Source organism: Urocitellus parryii, chromosome 4 (assembly GCF_045843805.1).
Source record: "Urocitellus parryii isolate mUroPar1 chromosome 4, mUroPar1.hap1, whole genome shotgun sequence".
Classification (NCBI taxonomy): Eukaryota; Metazoa; Chordata; class Mammalia; order Rodentia; family Sciuridae; genus Urocitellus; species Urocitellus parryii.
In genome coordinates this window covers 204,841,199-204,862,671 of record NC_135534.1, presented here as the reverse complement: position 1 = coordinate 204,862,671, position 21,473 = coordinate 204,841,199, and the positions used below count along the sequence as shown (strand labels likewise).

Genomic DNA, 21,473 nt, shown 5'->3' with positions numbered 1-21,473 from the left:
TGAGCCATATCCCCAGCCCTATTTTGTATTTTGAGACAGGGTCTCACTGAGTTGCTTGGGGACTCTCTAAATTGCTGAGGCTGGCTTTGAACTGGCGGCCTCTTGCTTCTGCCTCCCTGGGGTTACAGTCGTGTGCCACCATGCCCAGCTCTTGGTTGATATTTCTATATTTTGAAGTCAGGTAGTGTGATACCCACAGCACTTTTTTTTTTTTTTTTCCTGTTAAGAGGGCAAAGCCAGGGCCTCATACATGGTAGGCAAGCTCTCTACCACTGAGCTACATCCCCAGCCCCTCCAGTTTTTTCTTTTGTTCAAGATTGCCTTGGTTGAGCTGGGGATGTGGCTCAAGTGGTAGTGCGCTCGCCTGGCATGCGTGAGGCCCGGGTTCGATCCTCAGTACCATATACAAACAAAGATGTTGTGTCCCCAGAAAACTAAAAAATAAATATTAAAAAAAAAATCCTCTCTCTCTTAAAAAAAAAAAAAGGTTGCCTTGGTTATCTGGGATTTTTTGTGATTGATTGCATACACATTTTAGGATTGGCACCAGGTATAATGGCATATGCCAGTGATCCTGGAAACTAGGGAGGCTGAGGCAGGAGAAATGAGCATTCCATATCAGCCTCAGCAATGTAGCCATATCCTGATTCAAAAATTAAAAAATAGTAAGGGCTGGGGATTTACATCAGTGGTAAAGCCTCCCTGGGTTCAATCCCCAGCACCCCCAAAAATAAAAATCATTTTGCTTGTAAAAAATCACTTTGGAATTTTTTTTAAATTTTAATATTTATTTCTTTGTGTGTATGTGGTGCTGAGGATGGAACCCGGGCCGCACGCATGCCAGGCCAGCACGATACCGCTTGAGCCACACCCCCAGCCCACGTTGGAATTTTGACAGGATTGCACTGAATCTGTACGTTGCTTTAGATAATGTGAACATTTTAACAAATAATTCTTCCAATCCATAACTTGAGATCTTTCCATTTATTTATGTTCTTCAATTTCTTTCAAAGTTTTATAATATTCAATGCACAGATTTTTCATCTCCCTGGTTAAATTTATTCCTGGGATTGGGGTGTAGCCCAGTGGTAGAGTTCTTCTTGCCTAGCATTCGAGAGTCTCTGGGTTCCATCGTCAGCACTTTAAAGCAAAACATTTATTCTGGAAGTACTTGAAATTTTGTGGCATACCAACTATAATTTTCTTTTTTGTTTGTTAATGTATAGAAATGTTGATTAGCCAGACAGGGCAGTGCACATGTGATCCAGCAACTTGAAAAGCTGAGGCAGGAGGATCACATGTTTGAGGCCAGCCAGGGCAACTTAGTGAGTGGCTGACTCAAAATAAAAAAGAACTGGGGGGTGTGGGTCAGTGGTAAAGCACCCTTGGGTTCAACTCCCAGTACCAAAAAATATATAGAAAATTAAAAAATGCTACTGACCTGTTTGGTTTTTGCGATGGGGGCTGAACCTGAGGCCCTGTGCGTACTAAGCAGCAGCTCTACCCTGAGCTACACCCCAGACTGCATTGACTTTATATCTTGCAACTTTACTGCATTTTCTTATTTTTTTTTCACACTGTTTTGGTGAAGTCTTTAGGATTTTCTACATACAAGATCATATTGTCCAAAGAAAATTTTAAATCTTTCTTATCTGGATGACTTCTTTCTCTTGCCTAACTGCTCTGCCTAGGAATTCCAGTCCTATTTGAATACAAGTGGCAAGAATGAGCATCCTTGTCTTGTTCCTGGTCTTAAGAGGAAGTTTTCAACTTCTTGCCACTGAGTAGGATGTTAGCTGGGGGTTTCTCATCTATGGCTTTTATGTAATTGAGGTATATTCCTATTATGCCTCATCTGTCAAGTTTTTAATCATGAAAAAAATATTGAATTTTGTAATACACCTTTTCTGCATCTAATGAAATTACCTAAGTGTGCATGTGTATGTTTGTGTTTTGCAGTGCTGGGGAGTGAACCCAGGAACATTCGACCACCAAGCTATTTTGAGACAGGGCCTAGCTAAGTTGTTAAAGCTGGCCTTAAACTTGCAATCCTCCTATCTCAAGTCTCCCAAGTCACTGGCATTACAGGTGTGTGCCATTGTGCCCAGTGTTTTAAAATCCAACTTGCTATGTAACTATGTGGCACTGTCTTCTTACATTCACATTCCCCCCTCCCCCAGCTACAGATCACTGTAGTTGGATTAGAACTGAACAGGCTCTCCCAACAAGGACTTCCTGGCCTTTTCCTTAGACTGCTCTAAGAGACTATAACTCCATCCCTGCCCCTACTTTTTCCCTTGTTCCAATGTCTCAAAGGTGTCAACCCATCAAGCACCAATGCCCACTGTAAAGAACACATGATTTATTAAAGACAACTCATCATCAACAGCACTGATTCAAAGAACAAAACACATGAAAAAAAAAAAAAAAGCAGATTACCACTCTGACCCTCTGGACTGAGACCTTCTGCACTCACAGCTTAAGCTGTAGTGACCAAGGTCCTGGGGCAGCTTCCCAGTAGAAGCCTCAGGCACTCTGACTCTGGATCTCCCTTGAGAATCTGGAGAGGAGGCATCAAGGGTAGGTCCCTTCCTCAGACAGTATCCCACTGGGGAGTTCAGCTTAACCAAGACATGTCCCTGGGCTCTTGACCTTCATCTGAAGGACAAGGAGGACACTGGACTTTCCCACTGAGGAAAATCAGACGCAGTGATTCAAGTAGTATGGTCCCAGGAAGGAAGCCAGGGACAAGTAGGAGGGAATGCATCGGGTGTCCTGGGCAGTGTCTGCTGGGTCCCAGGCAGTGGCCCAAGCTTCAAGTTGTGACGGGGGCAAAGCTGGGGTGGAACTAAAGCTGACAAGTTCTGGGTGAAGGGTGGCCAGCCTGGCAAGAGTATGTCTCTGCCCCATTTCCGGGGTCTCTGAATCTGGCATGGACACCAGCTATCTGGTTTCCCTACACTCAACTCCAGTTCACAGCCATCCCAGCCAGGACCTGATGGAAATCCAGAAGGACCCAGAAGCAGGGGAAGATGTCAATGTTGACCTTGAGAAACAAAAAGACTAGGCTTCCGACTCCTATCTTCCCAGCCCCCACCCCACCCCAAAGCACTTGCCAACCTACAATAAATAGCCAGGAATCAGAATAAATAGGAAAGAATCTCCAGGACTGTGATGGGAGAGAAGGCGGCAAAGAGGCAAGTGCAGCAGCCCTGGCAGCCCCCGAGGCAAAAACCTGGGGAGGAGACCCTGGGCCCACAGAGCGGCCTCAGGGCAGCAGGAGGCCCTGCCTGCCAGACTCAGCAAAGCTTTGGGGGCTGCTTGGGCCAGCTCCTGGCCAGTCTGGGGAGAGGGTGAGGACCCTTGCTCTGCCCAGCCTTCCAGATCCAGACCACCTGCCCTTCTCAAAAGCTGGGAAGGGATGTGGTCAGAACACAACACACTCCTTGCAGAACTGGGAGCAGTCAGTGGCTCCTGCTCAGGATACCCCTGTCCCAAGTCCTGGGAACATCCCAAGCAGGTGACTAGAGGGAGAGGGCCAACACCCCCCTTGGTGTGTGGAGGACACACCAAGGTGCAGACATGGCCCCCTGACACTGACAGGATCCAATCTATATGTCCAGCTCCACCAGGACCCAGGGAGGCTTCATCGGGTCCCAAATGCCCTTTATGGGACTTGTGAACACCCCTGGGTTGGCACCTGGCTGGAAGTCAAGACAACATTTCTGAAGCACTTGGATGCCAACCCCTGTTCACAGCCACCTTAATGTCCTTTTCCTTTGAGACAGGAGGACCTTTGGGGGAACTTCTTGCAAACACCTGGGCTCCCTCTCCTGCCTCCAGTCCTGGGTAGAAAACAGGGGCAAGAGAAAACATGGGCCACCATTTCTCAGCTACTTTTGGTTTCCACGATTTCTGTTCTGGAGAGCAGGATCAGATCCCTCCAGTGAGGCACTGTGGACTCCTTCCCAGTCTGGGGGAACTGGGAGCCTCAGGTTGGGGGATGACCAAGGCCAAGGTTGACCATCAGGGGCCTTGCTGAGCCGGACTCCTCATTCTGTCTCCAGGTTTCATGGAGTAGAGGTGGGGAGAGGCTCAGGATAAGGCACCCCAAGGAAAAGGGCAGAGAAACAATAATGGGAGAGGAACAGAGTATCACATACACCTCTAGGAACAAAGCAGAGGGAGGAGAGAAACAGAGAAGGGGAAGCAAGGAGACCTGGAGGGGCTCCAAGACACCCTCCCCACCTCCAAATGCATGTGCACACAGAGGCAGGACACCTGGGGGATTCTGGGACACATACACCACTGGCGGCTGTGAGGAGACACACACGCTCAGTGGGAGACAAGGGGTGGCCCTAGCCTGGCAGTTGCTTAGCTCCTCTGGTGTCACTTTCCTCTCAGAGAAGCCTAAGCACCAACCCCAGAAGTGGTTTCTGGCCCATTTGCCAAGCACCTCCCCAACCAGCACCCAGGAGGAAACTGGAAGCAGGAAAGGATGGAGAGCAACAGAGCAGAGGCAGGGAAGGTCCCTTGCCAGGATCCTGTGTCCCCAACAGAGAAACAAGTTCAGGAGCTCCATTCCTGCTCAGCAGCTTGGGCAGAGGGTCCCAGAGCTGAAGAGCAAAGAAGGTACCAGGGCTTGGTGGCCAGGAAGGAGCACAGCACAGTGCGCCCACGTGGGAGCAGCCTGGGTTGTGAGAGCAGGCCAGAAGACCTGCTGCTTCCCCTCAGAACGCTGCACATTCCAGGAGCCAGAGGACAGAGGACACGTGGCTGTTCTCCCTAATCTGGGCCTCTTGCTGTCAGGCTACTTTGAGTCTTGGAGTTCCTTGGCTTTCTGTAGGATCTGGCAGACATCTGTGATGGGGTAATCCTGGACATGGGAAAGGCAACAATGTGCCCCTGAAGAGCTGCCCTTGCCACCTCGGCCACACCCATACCCTTACCACTAGGACCTGTCACCATGCTATGGACCTCAAGGGCAGGGACCACAGAAGACCAGACACCCTGTGCATCCTGCCCAAAGCTCTGCTTGTTGCCAAGGCTATACCCATGAATTTAACCAAAGGGTCTCACAGCTGTTCCTCAGGACAGGACTGTCCAATCTCCCCTCTCCCACCTCCTGCCATGGAACCCCGAGTTTCACTTGCACTAAGTGGGCTGGGACTGGGCTGCTGGCTGTGTGGGCATCAGCTCCAAGTCCCTTCAGCAGCAACAGAGCTGTTGTGATCCTGCCGGCTTTACAGATCTAGTTAAGGACATTATTGAAAACCAAACCTAGGCCAGGCACTGGCAAAGACACTGAAGCCTAGGGAGGTTTTCACTTGTCTCAGGTCACATGAAGACACAGCAGAACAAGATGTGAACCAAAAGCTGTCTGGCCCTCAAGCCCACATCCTTTTTTTTTTTTTTTTTTTAAATAATATATTTATTTTTTTTTAGTTCTCGGCGGACACAACATCTTTGTTGGTATGTGGTGCTGAGGATCGAACCCGGGCCGCACGCATGCCAGGCGAGCGCGCTACCGCTTGAGCCACATCCCCAGCCCAAGCCCACATCCTTAACCACCATGCTCTGCATGTCCCCAGGTCTGAGCCATGTGCTGGGCACCTGCTGTATCGCAGGTGTGACTAATTTATGGAGAACATGTGATTTAGAGGCCAAGTCATTAGTTTAAGGGCCACACCACACTTGAGGTCAGTGCTAGGCAGGGACTATGACTGAGGAGTCTGGACCCTGACCCACCACTACACTCTCCTGTCCCTGATCCCTGTCTGCATGGCAACCAGCACTGCATGGGTACTTCGCAAGTGCCTGCCTCATGGCTGAGACCAGGCTCCCTTCCAACTTGCATTACCTGCAGGAGCCGCATGTTGATGGTGAAATCGCCTTCCAGCAACTGCTCCCGGATCAGTCTAAGGAAAACAAGTAGCCAAGGTTCTGGTCCCTGGGCAGCCCAAACACAAGTGCAGCCTGAGCCTCCCACCTCTCCCTCACCACCCACAGCATCTGACTTGGTGCTCACCAAGAGGCTTGCTCTGGTCATGAGAGGGCAGCCCCTGCCCACCCTCCAGGCAGAGGCCTCCCCTCTGTCTGTTCCCAGGAACTGGCCAGGTCATGGCCACACTCACATGAGCATGGCACAGCAGACGAGGAGAAGGAAGTCAAAGCGGTTGTCATCAGCAAAGAGGGAGTCCCAGATACGGATGACATCAGGCAGCAAGAACTCCTGGGACAGCAGCAGCGTCAGCCAGCGGAAGGCAAAGAACTGGGGCTTGATATTCTGCTCTTGCTGGGGAGACAGCAGTGGGTTGAGACAAGCATCCGTGTTGGCTGACTACCGCATACTAGTATGAGCCTAGGGGGTGAACTCCAGGAGGCAGCAGGCCAGGTCTCCAGGTTAAGGACGCAGCGGGCTGGGTGCCAGGGGCAGCAGGGGAGGGGCGCTGAGTTGCCTAGGGAACCTTGCTGTTAGGTGCAGCTGCTTCTTGCCGCCCACCAATGTAGATAGATCTTCTAATTTTCCAAGAGAATCCAGAAACATCAACTTCTCTAAGCTCTCAGATGTATAAGCGATGGCTCCAAGTCTTTTAAAACACTGTGCAAATTATCACCCTGGACTGTGGCCACACACAGCGAACACCACTGCACACTTAGCACAAGCCTGGCCAAGACTCTTCAAAGAGTATGCACATGTAGTCCACACAACAACACTAAGGCACTTACTCCCTTTGAGAGATGAACCCTCTCATCAGCCACAATGAATAATATTATTATTATTTTGGTACTGAGTAGGGAGCCCAGGGACACATTACGGAGTCACATCTCTTTTTATTTTGAGACAGGATCTAAGTTGCCAAGGCTAGCCTTGAACTTGCAGCCCCCTGCCTCAGCCTTCCCATTTAGAAGGGATTACAGGTGTGCCCCAAAGAATATTATTAACTGAAAAAAAAGCTTGTGGGCTGGGGATGTGGCTCAAGCGGTAGCGCGCCATGCCTGGCATGCGTGCGGCCCGGGTTCGATCCTCAGCACCACATACCAACAAAGATGTTGTGTCCGCCGAGAACTAAAAAATAAATATTAAAAATTCTCTCTCTCTCTCTCTCCTCTCTCACTCTCTCTTTAAAAAAAAAAAAAAAAAAAAAAAAAAAAAAAAAAAAAAAAAAAAAAAAAGCTTGCTATTAAATAGCAAAAATGGCAATCTGTGTTATATTTTTTTCACAAAACTATTTCATTTACATATAAATATATCTTCTTTTTACTGAACTGCTTTTTGAAATACACACGCCATCATAGTTGTTTTTTTTTTTTTTCTTAAATGAAGTTAATGCTTTCTAACTCACTCAGACCTCACTACCTCAGTGCACTGTGCCTGGCACCCAGGGCACTGTTCTCAACTCCCCCTCCCTCCCAGCCTGCCAGGCTCCTGCTATCTGGGCCTGGCCTCCCCCACCTGCCTCAGCATGTGGGTCAGCATTCCCTAGCACATGGGCCAGCACCCCCAGGACAGAGGCCAGCATCCCAAGCATGTGGGCCACTGTTTCCCAGCAGCAGCAGCAGCCACTTTCAACCCCCAGACTCAAGCCAGACCTCACCTGGGGCCACAGCACTCAGGAACCTCCACCCCTTTCCACCTGTCTTCCCTGGCCTGTATGATCCAGGGGGACCTCACCAGTTTTAGATAGAGTTCCACATCTTTATCCTTCAAGGTGGAGTACACCTTTTCCATCTTGTAGGTGATACCACACTGCGAGTCATCCAGGCTCTTGATGAAGTTGTCCCGGATCTCGGCCATGAGGTTGGTGAAGCAGAAGAAGGTATCTGCCTCAGCGTGCTCTGGGAGAGACACAGGGTGTGAGCAGGTGTGTGGGGAGAGAGGTGCTCTCAAGTCCAAAGTGATCTCTCATCCCAGGACATCACCCCAACCTCTAAGCCTCGCCAAGGTGACACCTTCATGGTTGGGATGAGTCCTTCCTCTGTCCTTGGCCACTGTCCACCCCACCTAAGGACATTACCACTTTCTTCTCACATCTTCTGGCAATACTGTCCACTCAGCAATTTATTACATGCCCTCCTGACGACAGTATTCAAATCATTATTTAAATCTTACCATTCATCTTTCCACATATATATATTCCATCTCTTATTTTCTTAACCAGAAATTAAGTTATAAGTATCAAGATGTCAGTAAACATCAATATTCTAGAAGGCAGAGCTGGAAAGGCTCCTAAAGATGATCCTAGTCAACCCTTCATTTGACAGACGGAAAATGGAGGCCCAAGCGGGGACATGGCTTCTCAGCCTGCTCTGGCCCATTGGCCTGGCTTGCCTTGGTCCCTTTTCTAGAGAGCCAGCAATGAGATGTGGGCAGCCAAGAGTCAGTCTACCTTTCCATTCGCTGTTGGGATCCGTGGCAAAGGTGTAGTAGAGGGGCCCCACAATCTCATTCATGCCCTGCACGTAAGCGATGCCCGGGTTGAGCTTGGCATAGATGAACAGAATGCGCTCCACCACCTCCCAATGGGCCTCACAGCCATTGGGCAGCACCTCGTACTCATCCAGGGATGGTGGCACAGAGTTCTTGTGGGGGGAGCTCATCTGGGGAGAAGAGGAGGGAGGGGTCAGATAAGCAGGATAAGGTTTGCCATTTGGCCCATATTTTATTTCCAGCTCATGGGAAAGATAGGCCATTGGAAGAACGGATCAAACACCACCACAAGGATCAAGCAGGCAAGACCAGAATATGAGATGTTCTACAAAACACTTGGGTTAAAATCTAATTTTTGGTGCTAAGTACCAGAGAAGCAGTTACCTCTGAGGTGAGGGGTACTAATGGGGAAGGAACAAGGAGGAACTTGCTGGACAATGGGCACATTCCACATCTTGATCAATTGGTAGTTACACAAATGTAACCATAAAAAAGAAATCTGGTTGTGTATTTAAAATTTGTGCATTAACGTCACATAAGTTACATTTTAACTTTAAATACATATACATCAAAAACAGATGACTGGCCAAGACTCTTCAAAGAGTAAGCTGGTGGGGGTGGGGGGAGCTGTTCCAAGTCATGAGACTAAAGAAACAAAACATCCCAAGGCAAGGAGCAGCGGGTGGAGCTTGGTGATGTGGAGCTCGGTGAGGCAGCATGCGTCCAGCATGCACGAGACTCTGGGTTTCATCCACAGTACTGCAAAATGATAATTAGTAATAATACAAGGCATAAGTCTTGCTTGGATCCTGGTTTGGAATAGAACAATAGAATTACTCCAGACACAAGAGAGGACACCGGGTTGCTCTCAACTGCAAGTGGACTGGGTATCAGTGAGACTTTGGAATGAACCCTCTAGCAGTAGGTAGGAGGAGGCCCTTTTCCTTGGGAGGCCTACTGAGATATCTGTGGTATGGGTCAGGTTCCTGCAGCTCTTTCTAGAATGCACACACAGGTAAAGCAACATGAGGAAAGGCCAAGTACTGCTGTGCTCGGGAAGCACACAGGCGTGCATCACACCCTCTATTCAACACCTCTGCATGTCTGCAAATCTTCAACAGGAAAGGTTGAAAGACAGAGGGATGATCCCACTAAAGACTCATGCCAGAGACCCAGGGTCCCCAACACAGGATCCCTAGAGAATTTGTGATGCCCAGGCTCTGCCTTGCACCTGCTCAATCAGAAGCTCCAGGGTGGGGCCTACAGGAGAGAACCCAGGCAGAGCCCATACATGAAGCCACAGTGATCCAAGCATATGAAACTCCTTCCACTATCAACACACATAGGTATGCACATACATGCAGGCTGCACACCTCAGTAACACTCACTCAGTCTTCTCTGTGCCAGACAGTGCTATATGTTCTTCCTCCATTTCATCTCCTTATTGACTAGAATCTTCCTTCAACATCATTTTCAACATGAGGAAACTGAGGCTCAGAAATCTTCAACCACTCATCAAATGTCTCCCATTAAGCGGTGCTCCTGAGACTTGACCTTACACTGGCTCACTCTCTGAAGGCCAGGCCTCCAGGATAGGCTGCGTCTTGAGGATGCTCAGCACTCCCCAGCTTTCCAAGAATTGGCACTGCCATGACCTTGTTGCACCTTCCTGGCAATCCCCCAACCAGGCAGGGCAGAAATGACTATGTCTGGTCTGGGGAACAGGAAAGAGATGCCCAGAACAAGAGCCTGGAATCATTTGGCCAGAGTCACACAGCTGGTCAACCTTAACTCTCATGCCCAGCCAGAGGCCTAGGGATGAAGCTATAGGAGGGAGGAGCTCTGCCACCAGGACCAGGTTCAAAAGTTAAAATGTTTAAGGCTCAGCTCTCAAACCCTGCTTATGACAGTGAAAGGAGTGACTGGAGCATGTCCCTTCAGCCAGGAAATCAGCAGCCAGGCAAGGGGGCTACTTACAAAGTGAGTCACATGGGCACTTAATCAAGCCTCTGGCCCCTCACAAGATTCTGCCAGATCCCAACCCTATCATAGGCACATGGAACCTGGATCACCTGGCTCTGGCCTCGCCCATTAGTTCTATCAAAATCAGTCCCTAGGGGAACACAAGCTTCTACGGTTATAACCATTTTTAGCTGGTTAAGGTTACAGAGAAGGATTTTTTTAAACTTTAATTTTTATTTATTTATTTTATGTGGTGCTGAGGATCAAACCCAGTGCCTCACACATGCTAGGCAAGCGCTTTACCACTAAGCCACAACTCCAGCCCCCAAAGGAGGGTTTTTCCACTGACGAGCACAGTGACAGGTTTTGGAGAAAAGCCACAGCTCTAAGTACTGAAGTATGACTATAACTGGAGGAAGAGGCAATGCACTTGTTTAGCTACAAGCAGCTTCTCAGTGACCACAATCTGTCAGATTCTGGGGTTCAAACCTCAGCATGGCTGTTTCAGTATAAATTCTGTTAATTTGGCCTCCTGAGTCTCTGAGATCTATCCCTGCCCAGCCCAGCCCAGCCCCTTCCACTCTTGCTGGGATGACAGCAGACAGCTCCCAGGCAGCCTCCCAGCACCCACAGCTATCCATCACCAAAGCAGACCTCTTGCTCACCTCCTGTTCAGCATGCTGCAGGGCTCCCAGCCCCTAAGCCAAGACCCTGTGTGGCATCGCCACCCTGACCTTTCCTGCATCCTCCAGCACCTTCTCTCTCGCCTCACTCTCTGCCTCTAGCCACACAGGACCCCGCCATTCCTTGAACACCATGCTCTCTCCATGAACACAAGCCCTCCTGTCCACCTGAACACTTTCTCCTTCATCTTTCCAGTCTCAGCTTAAAAGTCACTTCCTCAGAGAAGGCTTCTCTTGACACCAGCCCTAATCAGCTCCTACCACCCCAGCCCTGCTCCTGTCACACTTTCTCACATCCGTGACTACTGTCAGTCCTCTCCACCTAAGACTAGAAATGGGGTCTGATCATTGGCATCAGACCCTTCACTGCCAGCCAGAAGCCCAGTTCATATGCAACGAGCCAGTTTTTGGAGAAAACTGCGCTTCAGAAAGCACCCAGAAGTGGGTCTGGCAGGACCAAGGTTACTTTAGGTGACTATCAGGGCAGATGGTCATGGGCCCAATGACTGTGGCTAGTGGCTCAAGGGAAACAGGAAGGGAAAGGATGTCAGAGGAGTTTGGGAGCCCCAGTGAGTACTCACATTTGTGACCCCGCTCCGGTTCCGGGCCACTGTCTGGGATTTCAGTGTTGTCTGTTCCACCCGCTTACGAAGGGTCTCAAACTCATTTTGAGGGTCCAGGATGAGGAGACAGGGGTATTCAGTGGCCCTCTGGAAGAAGGATATATCTGGGCACAACCTCCTGTCAAGAGGGAACAGGAGAGGGCTGGGGTTGTGGCTCAGTGGCAGAATGCTTGCCTAGCATGCATGAGGCACTGGGTTTGATCCTCAGCACCACATAAAATTAAACAAATAAAATAAAGGCATTCTGTCCATCTAGAACTACAGAAAAAAAAATTTTAATAAAGGAAAAAGAGTGGGGGCTAGGGTTGTGGCTCAGCGGTAGAGTACTCGCCTACCACGGGCAAGGCCCTGGGTTGGATCCTCAGCACCACATAAAAATAAGTAAATTAATTAAAGATATTGTATCCAACTACAACTAAAAAATAAATATTTTTTAAAAAATAAATTAAAAAAAAAAGAAGGAACAGGAGAGCATGCTGCTCCTGTGGCCATTCCAATAGAACCTGCTGCCAGGGGCCCAGCATTCCCAGGACATTTTTTGTTGCTATTGTTTTGATACTGGAGACTGAACCCAGAGGGACTGAGCCACATCCCCAGCCCTTTTTACTTTTTATTTTGAGACAGGGTCTCACTAAGTTACCTAGGGCTTCACTAAGTTGCTGAAGCTGGCCTAGAATTTGTGATCCTCCTGCCTCAGCCTCCTGAGTTGCTGGGATTATAGGCATGTGCCACTGCGCCTGACCTCAATTTTGTTTGCTATAAAATTATAACATTTTATCTAAAAAAAATGTTTTTTTTTAAAAAGCAAGTCTGGGGCTGGGATTGTGGCTCAGCAGTAGAGTGCTCTTCTCGCACAAGTGAGACCCTGAGTTCGATCCTCAGCACCACGTAAAAAATAAATTGAGTGAAATAAAGGTATTGTGTCCAACTACAACTATAAAATAAATATTAAAAAAGCAAGTCCACCAATTAAAAAAACAACAAAAAAAGCAAGTCCACTACACATGTTCATATACCCATTTTTGTATGTATTTGTAAAAAGATACATATAATCTTTTTAGACACATAACACCTTTGTGTGTGTGTGTGTGTGTGTGTGTGTGTGTGTGTGTTGCACTGTGGATTGAACCCAGAGCCTTGTGCATGTGAGACAAGCACTCTACAAACTGAGCTATATCCCCAGCCCCGATATATATATATATATATATATATATATATATATATATATTTTTTTTTTTTTTTTTTTAAAGTATCTTTATGGTCATACAACCTAACTTTTCTCTTTTTTGCAGTACTGGAGATTGAACCGGGTGCTCAACCATTGAGCTACATCCCCAGCTTTTTCAAATTTTATTTTAGACAAGAGGCTGGCCTCAAATTTGTTATCTTCTTGCCTTAGTCCCCCGAGTAGCTGGGATTACTAGACATGTGCACCACTGTGTCTGGCTTTTTCAGACTTCTTATGCATGCTACATTACAAATCTGCTTTCGAGAAACATGGAACAACATACTACAATTACCCACAGTGTGAGCAGAACCCCTGTTCCTCCCCAGAACCACAAAATGCAGCTCTTAACCTGGCCATTAGAACACCTGAGGGTACAGTATTGTCAGCCTAAGAACAAAGACAAGAGACCCTTTCTCTGCAGCCACCTTGCTCAGAGGGGTATCACCAAGGGTGACAGAAGCAGGACCTTCCTCCTGATTTCACCCCACCACAAGCCTTCTTCCCAAGCCATGGGCCATTCTCACAAGCTGTCCCTCAGCCCAGGAGGTTCTTCCAACAGCTTTGGGCCTCCCGTCCTTCCTCTTCCTTCCAGTCTCATGCTGAATCACCTCCTCTAAAATAAGGGCCTCTTATTCTCTCAAGAGCACTGTTGTTTTTTTTCCCCCTTCCTTCACAGCATTCACAGTATTTGCAATGATGTATCTGTTGAACATCTGCCTCCTCTCAGAAACTGGAAGACCCCTGCTGTCTTTTTTACCCCTAACCCCTACTCACACAGGCACTGAAGGAAGGCACACCTAGCCTGTGTCAGAATAGACTAATGTGGGGATCCAAGAGCTGTCCTTTGGAAATACTGAAGGGTCACTGTGCAGGACAGAGATTGTCGTGTCTGACCAGGGACAGAACACCAGGAGAGGACTCAGGCAGGCTACTGTGAAGGGAACAGGCTCCTGGGACCTTCTCAAATGGCTGATCTGATGTTTCTAAGGGACTCTCTCAGCTGTGCTAAGACCAGCATAACACTCTTATTTATCTGTGGTGCTCCCAGGCCCCCTCAATGTTCTGAACCTGATCCATCTCACTCCTTCACAGATAAGTAATGTTCAGAGAGCCTAAATCACTTGCTCAAGGTCACCAAGTAACAATCAGCAAAGCTGTAATGGAAACTAGACAAAGAGACTCCAGAGTGCTTGACCACCCCACTGCTCCAAGACAAACCTCCCTTCCACCCCTCCCCTAGCCTCCCGGGAGATTCCACACACTGCCAGACTCCCCAGTCCAAGAGCATAGCAGAGACAGCCTTCCCATGTTTCTTCATCAAGTGAAAAATGCAAACACGTTGTAGCTCACAATTTTTTAAAAATACATGCCTGAACTTGTCATTCCTTTGCTTAAAACCTCCGTACCACAACTACCCCGTGACCTTGGGACCAAGTCTGAGGTCGTCCCTGCCTCCCACAATAGCCTTGGCATGGCTCCTCAGATGTGCCCAGCTCCATGAGCTCTCAAGGCCCCCCCAGGAAGCTTCAGCCTACAATGGCCTCTCTCACACTCTCTCCCCAAGGTCCCCACTCCCTGAATCTCTGCTGGAACACTGCTCTCTCAGACAAGGCTTCCCCAAAGCCCCAGGCCTCCAGCTTCTCCCTCAGAGCATGTACCATCTAATTGGCACGTACCATCTAATTGGATGAAAAGTCTGCCTGGACATCTTCCCCTCTAGCTTCAAAGCTCCTTCTATGAACAGGAGCTGAGTCTGCCTATTTATTCAGTGCTCAATCCTGAGTATAACCCTGAGCCTGACCCTCAGGAAGGGCTCAATAATTATGGAATGGGTACAAATGAAACCAGGCATGGATAAGGAGAGCCAGTGCACATAGGCACAGATGCCCACCCCCTTGTGCCCACAGCCTGGACCCACCCAAGGGAAAGTACGCCAGCAGCTCCTCAGGGTGGGTGGACAAGGAAAGGCCTGGGTGTGGTGGCACACACCAGTGATTCAAGCCACTCAGGAGACTAAGGCAGGAGAACTGCAAGGTGAAGTCTAGACTCAGCAACTCAGTGAGACCCTGTCTCAAAATAAAAAATAAAAAGAGCTAGGGGTATAGCTCAGTGGTTGAGTTTCTCTGGACTCAATCCCCATACTACAAAAAAAAAAAAAAAAAGGGAAAGCACAGAACAAAAGAAACCCTTGGAAGGCTGCTAAGCCAGCTGCCAGCCACTACGTGCCTCTTACCGGACATCTTTGTCGATCTGCAGCAGTACCTCGTTGTCCTTGAAGTACGTGTTCCACCGGCTGTCGGGGCTGGGATTGAGGGGCTGTGGGAGATAAGCAGCTGCTCTGTCCAAGGCCCAGTCAGGGAGGTCCCAGCCTGGAGACCTGAGCAGTGGCCTCACAATCCTCCACAGCCTCAGTTGTGGCCAGGCAGCAGCCTGAGGACCACTAAGAGGACAGAGCACAGGCCTCAGACCATGTTCAAACTGCATAGCTGCCAGTGAACCTGTGGTCATCTCTGCTTGGCAGAGACTGTTATTTCTGTCCACCACCCCAGTTGCAGAACTCTGCATTCAACAGGTGCTCCTAAAGGTCTGCTGCATGGTTGAATGAATGAATGAATGTTGGATCATTAGGCTTCTTTGAATTTCATTTACTCCTCTATCAACTTCCCTCCCTTGGAAGATAGGCCCAAGACCAGGCCATCTGCACTTTCTGCACTGTGAAGCACCCAGGAAGCAGCTCAGTATTGGAGAACGGAGCTTCCTCCAAGCCAGACACGCAGCTTACCCTCACTTCTGCCCTGCTCTGCTTCCTTCAACCAAGCAATCACAGGACCCTCCTCAAAGAATCGGAATGAGTGCTGAGCTGCAGCAACGGGCGCAGGGCTGCACCGACAGCACTCTTGGGATACTGGTTCTTGTCTATGTTACTGACTAGGCCAGGCCATTTGGTTGGGCAGGGAGAGACAATACCTGTCAGGCTGGCAACACAATGCAGAGAGGAGGAATTGGCAAGGCCAGAGGGGACCCAGGCCAGGCTGCATTTATCCTCTGACAAGGAAGATCTTCATGGCTCCAAATCCGCTCCCCACCCCATTAAACAGCCTCAGTCCCTGTTGCCAACCCCTACTCACATGGTCCTCAAAGGTCACATCCTCCCTGGATACACCCATGTTGGCCTTGGCAATGCCAGGCTGTATGATCATTTCCCTCAGGAACTGAGAATATAGCTCCCTGCAGGAGAGAAGAGGAGAGAAGGATGACGCCTGAAGGTCTTGCCCAGGTAGCCCAGACCAGAGAAGCAGTAGAGGAGGCAGGACAATCTTGGCAACGCTAGTCCTCTCTGATCAAAAGCCCTAGCGTCGTTACCCTTTCACGGGTCCTACCTCTGCTTGGCCAGGATGGAAGTCCATGCGGCTCTCTCCAGGGGGAGGTAGTTTAACAAGATCTGCAAAGAGGGGCACAGCTCTGAGGACTCCTGTCCCAAGCCTGAACAGCAGATAGAAGCAGATGAGCTTCAAAAAAGGCCTCATGAATGGGCTGGGGAAGTGGCTCAGTGGCAGAGCACTTCCTAGCATGTGTGATGCCTTGGGTTCCATCCCCAGCACTACACAAAAAAAGGTTTTGTTTTTTTTTTCCTTTTTTGGTGGTATGGGGATGGAACCCAGTGCCTTGTACACACAAGGCAAGCACTCTACCAACTGAGCTATATCCCCAGCCCCCAAAACAAAGTCTTCACAAAGCCCAGAGCAGATCAGATGACTACCCAGGAACGCAGACCTGAGCCTCCCTTTCCTCCCCACTGCCTCCTCCTCCTTCACCCCTAAGTACCTTTTCCTCTGCTTTTCCTCACATTGATTCTTCCAAATCATAATAAAACAAGGTGCTCAAAGGGGCTGGAAACCAGGATACTGAGCTTCCACCAACATGTCTGCTAACAGTTTCAGGCACAATACAGCCTTTGTTTTGTCCCAGTAAGCACCACTTTGGCTGTGCCATATGTGCCAGAAGAAAGGGCCTTTACTGGCATTACAAAGTGTATCTTCCCCAAGGCGATGGTGGAGGAGATGCCAAGGACAGGAAACCCAGAACTTCCCAGAAAAGCTTCCTCAGACAAGCAAGGAAAGGTGCAGAATAGGAGGAAGGGGCCAAGGGTGGGGATAGCCCATGCAGGAACCCAGGGACTCTGAGCAGAGCAGTAGCCCCACCCCAGGCACACCCACCTTCCAGCAGAGGCACCGCAGTCCGCCCTCACAGGGGATGCCTGTGGACACAGCAGGCAAAGGTCACCCCAGGCCAGATTCCCAGACCCCCCAGCCATCCACCTTGGAGCCAGTTGGCAGGGAACAAAGTGGGCAAGAAGTACTTCTTCAAGAATCACTGTCCACAAGATCACTAAGCTGGATGCTCACTCTCCAGTTTCTGTCCATGGCCCCAGCCCTCGGCCCAGAGATCCCTGTCTGGGATGCTCTTTTAAGGAAGACACCTTCTCATCCTTGATTTTTCTTCCTCAGGGGAGCCATTACCAAGCACTAACTCTACCCAGTCAAATCTTTATATATAAACAACAATCGCTCTGTGACTTCTTCATAGTATCCATCACAACTGAAATTATGTAATTTGTTTTTTAGTTCTGATATTAGAAATTGAACCCAGGGGTACTTTACCAATAAGTTACACCCCCAGTCCTTTTCACTTTTTATTTTGAGACAAAATCTCTTTAAATTGCCCAGGCTGACCTCAAACTTGTGAGCCTCCTGTAAAAGGCATGCCTCATCACACCTGGCTACTTTGTATATTTTAATGTATGTAACTCCTACTACTAGGAAGCCTCAGAAAGACAAGAACCACATTTGTTTATTATTCTCAGTGCCTAGAGAAGGGCCTGTCACACAGAAGGTATTCAATAAGCACTTGTGGAACACAAACTAAGCTATGGGGCTAGGTACTTTGTACTTTACAGACATCATTTCATGTAACACTTATTATACCCCCAGAAAGGAAGAAAGATTAGCATCATCATCCTCTTTCTCCCCGCACCCTCCCCAGTATTGGAGATTGAACTTGGGGCACTTTATCATTGAGCTATCCCCCCAAGTCCTTTGTATTTTTAATTTTGAGACAGGGTCTCGCAAGGTTACTGAGGCTGGTCTCAAACTTATGATCCTCCTGCCTCAGCTTTCTGAGTAGCTAGGATTACAAGTATGCATTACTACACCTGACTCATTCTTATCTTACTGATTAGGAAACTTATCTGGAAAGACACAGCAATCAAGGACCTGAACACAGGTCTGACTCTAGAGCCCAAACTCTTTACCATCACCAAGACTGCCTCCCCTTTGGTGCCTAAATCCCATTGCAGAAAGACCAACTGCTCCTGCAATAGTGTCAGAAACCTCACAAGAGCAGATGTTGTGATGGTTTCCCTGATACTGTGAACATGAGCAAATGCCCTATAGATTCTGAATCGACATGAGCATATACTTCTTGCTGTCAAATTTACAGGGACAGGGCTGGGGTTGTGGCTCAGTGGTAAGCACTTGCCCAGCATGTGTGAGGCACTGGGTTCAATTCTCAGCACCACATACAAATATATGAATAAAATAAAAGTCCATCAATGTCTAAAAAATAATTTTAAAAAATTTACAAGGACAGGACAATGACAATCTATATGAAGACCATGGGATATTTTTAAAGGTGGGAAAAAGCAGGTGATCTCTATGCTGAAAGATTAACCATGCTGGAGAGGGCAAAGTCAAACGTAGCCAAGTTTTACCTCCTGTTACTGTACCAAGGCTGGAATTTTACCATTAACCAAAGTTCACTGTCTCCTTAGTCAGCTTTGATCCTAAGCCTGAGAACCTGGAACCACCTTATAGCTAACCAAATTCCCAACCACAGAAGCCATCTGAGGAGTGAGGAAAGACCAAACTAAGGTTCAAAAATTTCCCCACTCTCATCATCCCATTTCTTATTTATTTATTTATTTATGGTTCTAGTGATTTAACCCATGGGTGATTTATCACTGAGCTACATCCCCAGCCCTTTTTATTTTTTATCTTGAGACAGGGTCTCACTAAGTTGTCTAGGGCCTTGCTAAGTTAGGGAGGCTGGTCTTGAAATTGTGATCCTCCTGCCTCAGCCTCCCAAGTCACTGGGACTATAGGCGTGAGCCACCACACCAGACTTCATCCTTCCATTTCAATTCTCTCCAGTGACTTCCAGGAACATAGGCCTCCCTATCTAAGACTTAACTGTAGCTACCAGTGCTCTGGGTAACTTCTTTTGAGATCAGGACACTGCTACACAATCTGTAGAAGGCCCCAAGAGTCAGGCTACTCCCCAGAACTGACCAGATGTGGCTTTGGATGCCTTTCCCTCCACTTCAGCCATAAGACTGTTGTACAGAAAGACTGAAAGTGCAGGGTTGCCGCTTACCACTAAAACTGAGTTCCCGAAGCTTTTCCAATGCAATTGAAGGCTCCTTCAGGACATCCTGAAAATCTGCAATCCTAGAAGAGGATAGAAGGAGGCAAATTTAGCACACTCAAACCCCAAGGTGCTGACTTAGTCACCAAACCTGCAGCCCACAGTTTCCTTACACTGACCAGTCTCCAAGCTATAAACCACTTCTTCCTCTGACCCCAGAAACAGAATGCCAGTGAAGAGACTTGAGAGATATTCTTCTCTAGAGCTTATCAAAAAAGCACCACAAAATTAAGTAAGCACATTCTAATGTTTAGTGAAGTGGCATTTGCTGGGCACTTCCTGATGACCAGGCCCAGTCCACAGCAAGGCCACTACCTGAATTCAACCAACTCTAGGAACCCGGAGTAACCTGATCTGCAGACAACGGACCTGTGCAATCTGCCCAGAGTTCTTCACGCTCAAAAACATAACCCTTACAAGATCTCTGAGCCTGCCCTCAGGCAAGGACAAAAGGTTTAAAAAGTCCAGGAGGAAAACTGAAGAGTGAGCAAAATTTAGCCAATGCTTCAGAATTCTGCCTAGGGGAGAAGATAGACGGCAGAACCAGGGTTTCCTAGTACTTCTAGCAAGAAAAGGACAAGAGGGACAGGGCGCATTTGGAGAAACAAGTACTGGGCAGAGGGCTAGAAAGGGGGAAGGGGGATGTGAGATCTGGATGAGGAAGACCCAGGGGAAGGCGTCCAGGGGGGAGGAGAGAAGGGTGCAGGGGGCAACCCGGCGACTGCGCGGCGCGTCTCCTCCGGCCCACAGGCAATGAGGTTAAAAAGTGGGCGCCCGAGACCCTCTGCCCTGGGACCCCGATTCCTAGCCGCACACACGCCGACCCGCTCGCGGGACAGAAAGGGCGGCTCGGCCAGGAGCAGCCGGCCCAGTCGGCCCCCCAGTGGCCCCTTACCGGCTCTTGTGCAGACTAGACATGGTGTTGACTTCTGGACCCCCCAGCTGCCTCCGCAGCCTCAGCCGCCGCCGCCGCCACCGCCGCCGCCGCCCCCCAGGGACGCGGGGCGCTGGGTGAGAGCCTCCGGCCGGAAACTAAGCCACAGTCGCGCGCGTTCCGCTCAGCCCGATCCCGCTGGCCCCGCCCCACCGGTCACGTGCCTCACTTCGCCGTTCCGCCAGGAGAGGGCGCCCGGAGCCCTCGGCCCAGCTCCCCGCCCCCTGGACCTTGCGGACAGAAGCGAGGACACCAATGCAGACTGCCTGCCTGGTCTGTTCCTTGAGCTCGCCTGGGCCTCAGTTTCTATCTACGCAGTACCTGTCAGCCTGTCTTCTTCCTTACAATTTAACGACTGCATGATTGTTTCCTGGACATCAGTCTATGCTGCTGATCTGGGCAGACCCCCTGTTTGCCTTACTAAGTATCCAGTCCTATAAGCAGTGGCGCTCAGAGACCAGGTACTGATCAGTACAGGAAAGAGGAGTAAGACTACGATTCAGTGTTTTCCTTGACTTTGGGATTTCATGAATAGTAGAATTTCTGTTATTGAACCACATATTAAGAACAATCGAAAAGGGAAAGATTTCAGAAATCCTTCCCGAAGGGGCTCAGTGGTAGGTAGAGCGCTTACCTAGCAAGTGTGAGGCACTGGGTTTGATCCACAGCCCCACATGAAAATAAATAAATAAAATAAAGATACTGTGTCCATCTACAACTAAAAAGAAAAAAAGAAAGAAAGAAAGAAAGAAAAACAATTTTTAAAAAATCTTTTTCAAAAACAGATGGCAGGCAGCCTTAGCAAGATTTTCTCTACACAGGCATGTGAAGATTCACAAACGTCCTCGTTTTTTAAAAATTTCTTCCCAAATTGGTAAAAACTTTAACACTGAACTATATAATTTCTAAACTCCCTTTAGCTCTCATGTACCTGCACACTACGATTTCACCGCCCAATAGACCAGGCACATAAATATCTGTTCCTTTATTCACTCATTCCACAAAAAATTTCTGCTCACACTATGTGCTAGGCCCCATACAATCATCCCTCAGTATAGAGGGGAATTGGTTCCAGAATGACCTCCCAACCCCCTCAGGATAGCAAACTCCAGGATGCTCAAGTCACTTA

At 48.7% G+C, this 21,473-nt stretch overlaps 1 protein-coding gene across 5 annotated transcripts; it reads right to left on the bottom strand.

Annotated features, from left to right (window-relative positions):
* Positions 1 to 2,347: 2,347 nt before the first annotated feature.
* Tbc1d13 (TBC1 domain family member 13) lies at positions 2,348 to 20,434 on the bottom strand. Of its 5 annotated transcripts, XM_077797147.1 has the most exons (13): positions 20,306 to 20,434; positions 19,360 to 19,433; positions 17,145 to 17,185; positions 16,308 to 16,369; positions 16,056 to 16,155; positions 15,161 to 15,243; positions 11,658 to 11,817; positions 8,551 to 8,601; positions 8,391 to 8,457; positions 7,676 to 7,839; positions 6,135 to 6,295; positions 5,861 to 5,918; positions 2,348 to 4,876 (listed from the first exon to the last, which is right to left on the bottom strand). In XM_077797147.1, the coding sequence occupies exons 1-13, from the start codon at positions 20,326 to 20,328 to the stop codon at positions 4,811 to 4,813; spliced, it is 1,110 nt and encodes a 369-aa protein (XP_077653273.1). In that variant the 5' UTR covers positions 20,329 to 20,434; the 3' UTR covers positions 2,348 to 4,810. The 5 variants fall into 5 exon arrangements, with proteins under 5 accessions (XP_077653273.1, XP_026242173.1, XP_077653274.1 ...); XM_026386388.2 differs by having other exon boundaries at positions 8,391 to 8,601; XM_077797148.1 differs by lacking the exon at positions 20,306 to 20,434 and having other exon boundaries at positions 8,391 to 8,601; positions 16,308 to 16,410; positions 19,360 to 19,406.
* Between the last annotated feature and the right edge of the window lie 1,039 nt (positions 20,435 to 21,473).

Coding starts and splice junctions, on each gene's coding strand:
- Tbc1d13 (XM_026386388.2), bottom strand. CDS start 20,328: ATGTCTAGTCTGCACAAGAGCCG. Junction 19,434..20,305: donor TCTAGTCTGCACAAGAGCCG/GTAAGGGGCCAC, acceptor ATCCTCTTCTAG/GATTGCAGATTTTCAGGATG. Junction 7,840..8,390: donor TCCCAACAGCGAATGGAAAG/GTAGACTGACTC, acceptor TGTCTCTCCCAG/AGCACGCTGAGGCAGATACC.